Source organism: Littorina saxatilis, linkage group LG11 (assembly GCF_037325665.1).
Source record: "Littorina saxatilis isolate snail1 linkage group LG11, US_GU_Lsax_2.0, whole genome shotgun sequence".
Classification (NCBI taxonomy): domain Eukaryota; kingdom Metazoa; phylum Mollusca; class Gastropoda; order Littorinimorpha; family Littorinidae; genus Littorina; species Littorina saxatilis.
In genome coordinates, this window is record NC_090255.1 from 23,877,209 (window position 1) to 23,887,208 (window position 10,000).

Below are 10,000 nucleotides of genomic sequence, written 5' to 3' on the forward strand. Positions count from 1 at the left end.
GTGTGTGTGAACTGACATATTTTTGTCATGTTAGTGTTGTTGGCGGAAAGGTTAATCACGCCTCAGTGTTCTTATTTTGTGTTGGAATGAGTAAATAAACCCATAGCTTTACAAAGAAGCAAATGTTTCAATTTTACATCAAAGTGGTCAACACATTACATTTCTGTAAGGAAAACGACAAAGTCAACGGGACTTCTACTTGTAGAAAAAAAGCAACAACGCAATACATTTCAAACACGATTTGCGTTGCAAGCGAGAGATAGACAACCCCAATGTATTACTTCATGTCTTAGATTTAAATGTTCTGTCGCCCGGGGATTTTTCATTGCAGTCGTTGCTTTCTCTACAACTTGCAATCCTTCCCGAGTTCCCGACCATATTGTGACCCTCCACCACGGAATGAGTCACATGTCACCTTTGCATGATTTTCATATTGTTACATTTTCCTCAAGAGTTTTTTTAATGCTAAATCCAGTGGTGAAAACCGTTTCAGAAAAGAGCGACAACTGTTTGAGTTATAAGCCTGTGACTAAGGTCACCCTCACACTGTTACCAGACACTCCCCGGACTTATAATTATTGAGCCAAGCGCAGAACCGCGCGAGGTGACTTGCGACTCATTTCGTGGTGGAGGGTCACGAATTATTATTCACCGCCACGGGTCTGTCGAGGCTCTCACGTGGAATAAGAGCATCTTTCCACTTGAACATATACCAAACATCAATGGCGTGGCTGCACACCGCGCAAATTAATCTTCTTCTTCTTCTGCGTTCGTGGGCTGAAACTCCCTCGTACACTCGTGTTTTTACACGAGTGGAATTTTACGTGTATGACGGTTTTTACCCCGCCATTAAGGCAGCCATACGCCGCTTTCGGAGGAAGCATGCTGGGTATTTTCGTGTTTCTGTAACCCACCGAACTCTGACATGGATTACAGGATCTTTTCCGTGCGCACTTGGTCTTGTGCTTGCGTGTACACCCCATTAGCAGGTCTGCACATAAGTTGACCTGGGAGATCGGAAAAATCTCCACACTTAACCCACCAGGCGGCCGCGGCCGGGATTCGAACCCTCGACCTTCCGATTAAGAGGCCGACGTCTTACCACCCCGCCACAGCGCCCGTCGTGCAAATCAATCCATTTCGATTTCGTTTGGTTTAATAACTGACACCAGATCCAATATAAGAAATGAATCCTATAAAAAAAAAAGTTCCTATTCTGCACAGAACGCGGCTAGGCTGTTGATTCTTGGTATGCGTTCAAGTAGAACGATCCTCTCTGTGTGTTTACACAAGCCTGGAACTATTAGAGATGTTTGACATGATCGTTTGGAAGGAATGCGTGTGTTTGTTTAGCTGTTGTTGTTGCTGCTGTTGTTGTTGTTGTTGTTGTTGTTGTTGTTGGCGCCGTCATTTTTGTTGTCGTTATCGTTGTTGTCGTTGCTGTTGCTGTTGTTGTTGTTGTCACCATTGTTATTGTCAGCATTGTTGTTTTTGTCAATGGTGTTGTCGTCATTGTTGTTGTCATCTTTGTTACTGTCGTCATCGTTGTCGTCTGATTGTTAATGTTGTAGTTGCTGTCGTCGTCCTTGTCGTTGTACTTACGACCAAAGTCGTCCAGAGTGAGCGTCATCTGTTCGATGTTGGAGATAAGGGAGGTAAGGCCGGCGAAGGAGAGACACAGGAAGAAGAAAACACACAGAACATGGCCGAACGTTCCCACCGTTTGGAACAGCACTGGTATCCTGAAACACCACAACAAGGTTAAACAAAATTGTTTGTGACTTGTTGCTGTAAAACGAGACAAATACGAAATCAATATAAAAAATAAAAAAACCCAACACAATATAAACATTAAAACTCATGGGCATAAACATATTTTTCCACTTCTTCTGCATTTCTCACGAGGAACTGACAAAGAATTTCGAGTAGTGATGTGGGTGCTGGCAGGACCGTTATCTTTAAGGATGTCAATGGTCTGATCCTGAGTCATCGAGGTCCGTGTCGATAAATTGGCGGTGGTCAACGTGATGCTGATACTACAACTACTACTAAAGAGCCAGCGTTAACACCAAATCACCAGATAAAGGTAAGTAAGATCAGCGCTGGAAGGTCCACTTTGAGAATGTCCATCATCTGCTACAGTACTACTACTACCACTACGTACTACTACTACTACTTCTACTACTACTACTTCTGCTACCACCACCACCACCACCACCACCACCTTCCAGCCGCGAGACTAAAACAAGGCGAGTTAACGGTCTGCATGTAGTAAGCTTATTTGAAAGCGAGCCTCTCCTCGCCCGCGCTGCATTGCGCAATGCCAGATGTGGCTTACGGTTACGTTAACGTTAACCACGAGTCACTTACATCCCCTGGTTCCACTACTATACCACTGGCATTAACACCTTCTGACCAGATAAAGGTGAGACCGGTTCTGACAAGGCCGCTGTCATCGAAAGTGTCATTGACCTGCTACAGTTCTACTAATACCAGTACTGCTATTACTGCAACTACTACCATACCACCAGCATTAACACCTACTGACCAGATTAAGGTGAGACCAGTTCTGACAAGACCGCTGTCATCGAAAGTGTCATTGACCTGCTACAGTTCTACTATAAATACCAGTACTGCTATTACTGCAACTACTACCATACCACCAGCATTAACACCTACTGACCAGATAAAGGTGAGACCGGTTCTGACAAGACCGCTGTCATCGAAAGTGTCACTGATCTGCTACAGTACATCTAATAGCACTGCAACCACTACAACTACTACCATACCACCGGCATTAACACCCACTGACCAGATAAAGGTGAGACCGGTTCTGACAAGACCGCTGTCATCGAAAGTGTCACTGATCTGCTACAGTACATCTAATAGCACTGCAACTACTACAACTACTACCATACCACCGGCATTAACACCCACTGACCAGATAAAGGTGAGACCGGTGCTGGCAGGCCCGCTGTCCTTGAGAATGTCCACGATCTGGTCTTGGGTCATCCAGGTGCGCGTGGTGATGAGGGTGGAGAACACCGTGCTGAATATCGTCATTGCCGCTATTAAGCTGAAAGCAATCAAGATTCACACTGATCGGGTTTGAAAGATCGTCATGCCTGCTATCAAGCTGAAAGCAATCAAGATTCACACTGATCGGGTTTGAAAGATCGTCATCCCTGCTATCAAGCTAAAAGCAATCCAGATTCACACTGATGGGGTTTGAAAGATCGTCATCCCTGCTATCAAACTGAAAGCAATTCAAGATTCAAACAGGTGGGTTTTGAAATACACCTTGCTGAAGATCGCCATCCCTGCTATCAAACGGAAAGCAATTCAAGACTCAACAAGGCGTAAAAGCAAAAGAACAGGGGCAACATGGAACGAAACACGATAGACAAGAAGCTACTCCCTGCGTAGGAGGTGAAAAAAAGGGAAGGTAGTTATATAGTCCCCTCGTAAGTGTACACGCAAGCACAAAACCAAGTGCACACAGAAAAGTTCGTAATCCATGTCAGAGTTCAGTAGGTTATAGAAACACGAAAATACCCAGCATGCTTCCCCGGGCCGAAATCGGTATATGCTGCCTGAATAGCGGGGCAAAAACGGTCATACACGTAAAAACCCACTTGTGCAAAAACATGACTGAACGTGGGAGTTTCAGCCCATGAACGAAGAAGAAGTAGAAGAAGAAGTAGGCAGGTGTGAGTTCATGACAATCACATTATGAAATGAACTGAAAGCATGTCATCTGAAATGTTTTGACAAGAACAACGAACACTCGTGCAATCTGGGGTTTTCAAGAACGATCTCTAGAGCTTTGAAAATCTTGAAAATCTAACAATTGTATTAAAAAATCTCACCTGATCACATTGTTAGTAGCCGGGACCATGGTACCGTATCTGACGATGCCGTTGTTGCGTGTCATGAAGGAAGAATAAGGAATCATAATACCCATGCCTGCACCCGTGTCGAAAGCGTTCTGACTCAGCGCGTCCACCCACACCCGTGGCTTGCCGAACGATTCTGGTCAAAAGAGAAACAAATCTTGGTGTAAATATTTACAAAAAAATAAAAAAAATAAAAATTGAAACAAAACACAATCAAACGTATTGTGAATGATTATTATGAAGTTATGTTTATACTCGTACCGAGAAGAAAAAACCGAGACATTTGCAACATATATAACCGTGCTGCGCGCTAGTTTAACACAGTTATTCATCGTGAACAATGAATTAAAAAAAATTGTGTTTAAAGTTCGTCGGTCATTCAGCCTGTCCGTCAGTAGCAGTGTATTGTTTAGGTTAGTCAATAAGCCGATAAGTTGGTTGACTTATTAGTGCGTTAGTTACTTAGTGCGTTAGTTACTTAGTGCGTTAGTTACTTAGTGCGTTAGTTACTTAGTGCGTTAGTTACTTAGTGTGTTAGTTACTTAGTGCGTTAGTTACTTAGTGCGTTAGTTACTTAGTGCGTTAGTTACTTAGTTCGTATTAGTCAGGTCGTCATTTCCCGATTTTGACCTTAACCCCTCAAAAAATACCTCGGAGAATGTTTTGACTGTTTTGAACTCTGTGATGTCTGTAGATTACAGATCCGACGGATGACACTCTGTCATCCTTGGGCATTTTGATGTATTCAAGATGGCGGACAAGATGGATTCCAGACTGCAAAATAGTCGAAACTGCATGCTATAAACTAGCAGAACTCTGAACTGTATTTATTTATGTTTTCCGGGAGATAAAACGGGAGTTAATATGCATAACAACAGTTACATGATTAGCAGACACTATAACCCGAATGGCTGGTCTGTTGAGGGACCGTTAAAACTGGTTAACGGAGCAGGATGATATAGTTAGTTTTACCAATATATTTTTTCAGTTACAGCTAATGGTTTAAGCTTATATGTGTTGTGGGCTTTGATTACTGTTGCACTTTGCTTGACCTTCATCGCATTTCAAGGTCATATGAATGTCAAATGTTCATTCAAATGATAAAGGATTATACTATTTTTGAAGATAAAATGACGAAATGTCTTCTTAAAACTTGCCATGAATAAAAACGTTCACCAACACTGAAGGTCACACGTTTTCAAGGTCAAACAATTTCAAGGTCATATATTTTAATGTCTGCAAAACCATCCACGTGCATCACTACAAAGATCACTGTCAAGAAGACGAAGCTGAGATTGTATGGCAATGTAACAAGAACAGGCGGGCTCTCCAAGACCATCTTACAGGGTATGGTGCGCGGAAAGAGAAGATAGAGAAGACAAATGAACAGAGGGACAGATATCATTACAGAGTGGATTGGGAAATGTTTTGCAACTTCCCAAAAATTGCTCACAGCCGCCAGAGGTGGAGACAGCTTATGAAGCGCTCGTCGTTGAAGTGACCCTACCATCCTGGTGGGTTCCAGAATCAATGAGTGACTTGGTCGGTGAGCAAGCAGATAACAACTTAATCCTGGAAAAGTGGCTGTAATACCCAGAATAACTTAAAGTTATCTTGTGCTCTTTTTAAAAAAAAGATCTAGTCAGGTGAGGAATGTATACATCAGACGAAAGGCCTTGTAAGGTGTCACAGCGCCAAGCGATTGACACCATATATATACAAAGTGTTGTGTCAGTTTGTGACGCCCCGAGGTGGTGTATTAGGCGTCATGTCAAGAGGCTAAACCTGATGTACCATGTCTCATATACAAAAGACCTCTATCTCATAACGTAAAGGTCATGGCGACGAACCAGGGATACTGGTTAGTATGCACTTTACCTCGCCGATGACCACACAGGATGATGTGTAGTTTACCACTCCAGATGACCAGGCGGGATGACCACGCTGGTTTACCACACAAGATGACATGGTCATGCAGTGAGTTTCCAGTTTGAGGGCAGCCACCATCGATCCTTTTTTCAATTGCCGAAATGGTAGCGGATGACTATGCCTGATGACCAATAAATGACCACGCCCGATGATTACGCAGGATGTCATGTAGATTACCAGTACGGGTGACCGGTGAGAATTGCCAGTGCGGATGACCAGTGTGGATGACCTGTGCAGATGACCATGAAGGATGACCAGTGCAGATGACCAGTGCGGATTACCGGTGCGGATGTCCAGTGCAGATGATCATGAAACATGACCAGTGCGGATGACGAGTGCGGATGATCAGTGCGGATTACCAGTGCAGATTATCATGGACGATGACTAGTGCAGATGACCAGTGCAGATGATCATGAAGGATGACCTGTGCGGATGACCAGTGCAGATGATCATGAAGGATGAATAGTGCGGATGACCGATGCGGATGATCACAAAAGGATGACCAGTGCGGATGACTGCAAATGATGACCAGTGTGGATGACCGATCCAGATGACCAGTGCTGGTGACCGGTGAAGGTGACTGTTGCACATACCCAGTGCGGATGACTACGATGGATGACCAGTGCGGATTTGTGCAATTTCCAAGGAGTAGACATCGACATAAGATGGCACACGCACATTGACCGACTGCGCAACCACAGCATGCTGTTGCACATGGTAAATTTCTCCACAGCCACACTTCAAAATTAGCATGACTTCAGTTGGTGTAGGTTCTACTCCAGGGGGTTTTGTGCCCATCCTACAACCACCCAGAGTCAACCGGATCAAGATTTGGAAGATCCCCGTAGAATTGCAATACAGCCCTTTTCAGATGGACGTTCAGCAATGGGCTGATGTGGGCGGTAGTTTTTGATTTATGTGGACTGGTGCTTGGAGGTTCTAGCTAGCCAGGTTTCATATCTCTCACGTGATATGTTGTTTGAGATTTTGCACCTGTAGCACTCGCTTACAAACTGCGACATTTGCTGAAAGACTTCACCGATTTTCACGCATGGATCTTCTGCAGAGAAATTAAGCACTCCTACGAACACACTGGTTAATGAACAGCTGTCACCAGATGGCATACGCTTCCATCTAAAATAGCTCTATAGTCTGGTAAACAATCAAATCGGAGAAAACTAGTCTCTCACGATGTTCTTTGATCATCGCCCGCCATTTTGTAAGATCAATTTACAAGTTTTATCTTCGACAGTGAAACCTGTGCTTTGGAACACCATACGCACTAATCACAAGTCCACGAATAACACAGGTTTCACATCTTCTCAGCCTGGATGTAATTCCATACACACTCATGTGCAAAGTGTTTCCATTTAGCAGAATGAAACACGTCAAATGCCTTTGTTTTTTGTCTTGGAAGAGGAGCTCAAGTACGGACACGGACAACACTACAGGCCATACTGTACGTGTCGTCATATTACTCATTACGTTTTCCCGACGTCATGAAGTTATGACGCCATTCTAGCCCTTTTTTCTATGGAATGCCTTTTGTGTCTAAACAAAAAAAATCAACATTTGCTAATTTTCCTATAATTAATTTTGTCTCAATTTGCCCAAGGATTTAAAGATGTCATCCTGCGGATTTGTAAACTTCAGGAGTTAAACTACCCAAAACCATTAAAACATTTTCCGAGGTATTTTTCAAGGGGTTATTGCCCTGCCGTAAGGACTATATTACGAAGCGGTACACACACGCTCATCCCTATCGCAAGCATACGTAGGTTGCACATCAGTCGTGCGGAGGATAGACAGACAGACAGACAGACATACACACGCAAATACAGAAAGACTCACACACTGACAGACACGCACTCACGCGTGTCCCCCCCCCCCAAAACACACACAAATACACACACACACACACACACACACGTACACGCACACACACACACATACACACGCACACATCGACACACTCACACAAACGCACACATCGACACCCCCCCCCCCCCCCACACACACACATCCACCACCACCACCCCCCACCTCAACCAATTCATTGCAGAGAAACTTTATATTTTGATTCTTACCCCAATCTGGTGTGAAGAGAAAAGTAAGACCATAGTCGGCGTAGTCACGTGTGAGCGACCACACGAAGGTGAAGAGAATGATAAAGAGAAACAAGGGAACTAACACCATGCTGACTTTCTCGATCGTCTTCACTCCCTTGGTGACGGCCAGCCCAGCCAGTATCACAGCGATGGCATGTGTTAGGACTGGCCAGTAACTGTCCTGGGAAATAAAAAATAAATAAATGAATGAATAAATAAATAAATGAATAAATAAACAAATACATGCATAAATAAATAAATAACGGCGATGGTGTGAGTTAGAACCGGCCAGGAACTGTCCTGGAAAACTTGATATACAAATAAATAAATGAATAAATAAATCAATAAATCATTAAGTAAACAGTATCATTGCGATAGCGTGTGTTGGAACTGGCCAGTAACTGTCCTGAAAAATAAAGAAATACAAATAAGAGAGAAATTAAATGAACAAATAAATAGATAAATAAATAATAGTATCACTGCGATAGCGTGTGTTGGAATTGGCCAGTAACTGTCCTGAAAAATAAAGAAATAAAAATAAGAGAGAAATTAAATGAATAAATAAATAGATAAATAAATAAATAAATAATAGTATCACTGCGATAGTTCGTGTGTTGGAACTGGCCAGTAACTGTCCAGGAAGAATATTAATAAATAGACCAACAGATAAAACATATTGATAATAATAACAAAAAACAAAAAAACCACCAATTACCGAAAATAAATAAATTAATAAATGAACAGATTACTTTATGAAGCAATGGATGGACACAATAGGTAACATAAACATATAAATAGGTTGGCCATGGGATTAAGAGCCAATATTACTAGATGCAGAGCTGTCTTAGCTAAATAATGTCTTTAAAACCTCAATACTTCGGACAGTTAGCACATAGGAAAAAAATCAACTGAATTTTCGGACGTTACATCAGACAAATATACTCATGTATTTAGTGACTACTGGTATTGATTTTAGATTGACTAAGAGCATTGATGTTATACGACATCGATTGAATAAACAAAGAGTCTATTATTGACCTTCCCATCTAAAGTGAAATATCTGGCGTCAAAAGCGAAGCAAAGTTCGAGAAGACGTCATAAATGTGAATGAAAGCGTCACGTAAAAGTACTGTAACATCATGTGTATGTTTCCAGAGGAAATGCCAAAAAAGGTCGAGAATAAAGTTTGTCTCGGCGACTTGTTTTCATTTCAGTAGGGTCACCGCCATGCTGTGCATGAATCGGTATAGTATCTCTTTAATATCTCAAACAATGACCATTTACTAAAAAGCTCATACTGCTCAATAAAAGTTGTAAAATACACAGAGACAAATCGAGAGAACACACCTGTCTTGAGACCTTCCTACGGTACCTACAGCCCAAACAGGCATACAGAGATACAGACGTGCGGACCGACGGACAGACTTACGAACGGACGGATATAAATTGCGAACAGCAACGATTATCACAACATGTTTTCTCACCTCGGCATAGTCCTTGAAGATCTTGCGGCTCTCCTCGGCCGTTTCAGGCAGAGAGTTGGCGCAGTAGTAGACGAAGAAGTAGAAACACCACCCCAGCACTACGGAGTAAAACGCTCTGAAAACAGTGCACACATATATTGATACACCTAATAACAATACAGTGGTCGCCGCTTAATAAAGCCACTTCTGGACCGACGAAAAATGGATTTAATAAGCGGCGGATTTATTAACCGGCAGTCCAGGAATACGTCATTTTCGAGAAAAAAAAAATCTTCTCTTTTGTTTACGTCACTCAGTCACTTTCTTTCGTCATTTACACTTGTTTGAATCTAAACAAAACTTCACGAAGGATGTTTAACTTTTGTTTTGTTTTGATCATTTGCTGAAACCATCTGAGAAGACCCTCCTCAACTTCTTTTTCTTTACCAAACCGCTGTCGTTTTCTTATTGGAGAATCTTTTTCGGCGCTTTCGTGATTTTTCTGAGAAAACTGGCTTTAATAAGCGGCGGGTTGGGTTTATTAACCGGCTTTTTCTAATACATAAGATATAGTGATAAATCCGGACCGTCTGAAATCGGCTTT

At 42.4% G+C, this 10,000-nt stretch overlaps 1 protein-coding gene across 1 annotated transcript in view; it reads right to left on the reverse strand.

The window, feature by feature from the left end:
* LOC138980062 (uncharacterized sodium-dependent transporter YocR-like) overlaps positions 1-10,000 on the reverse strand; it is a 20,996-nt gene that overhangs the window by 6,783 nt on the left and 4,213 nt on the right. The window contains exons 4-8 of the mRNA XM_070352859.1: positions 9,418-9,532; positions 7,913-8,114; positions 3,870-4,032; positions 2,942-3,076; positions 1,603-1,742 (exon numbers count right to left, since the gene is read on the reverse strand). Coding sequence (XP_070208960.1) covers positions 1,603-1,742; positions 2,942-3,076; positions 3,870-4,032; positions 7,913-8,114; positions 9,418-9,532 — 755 coding nt within the window. The remainder of the gene's footprint in view (positions 1-1,602; positions 1,743-2,941; positions 3,077-3,869; positions 4,033-7,912; positions 8,115-9,417; positions 9,533-10,000) is intronic.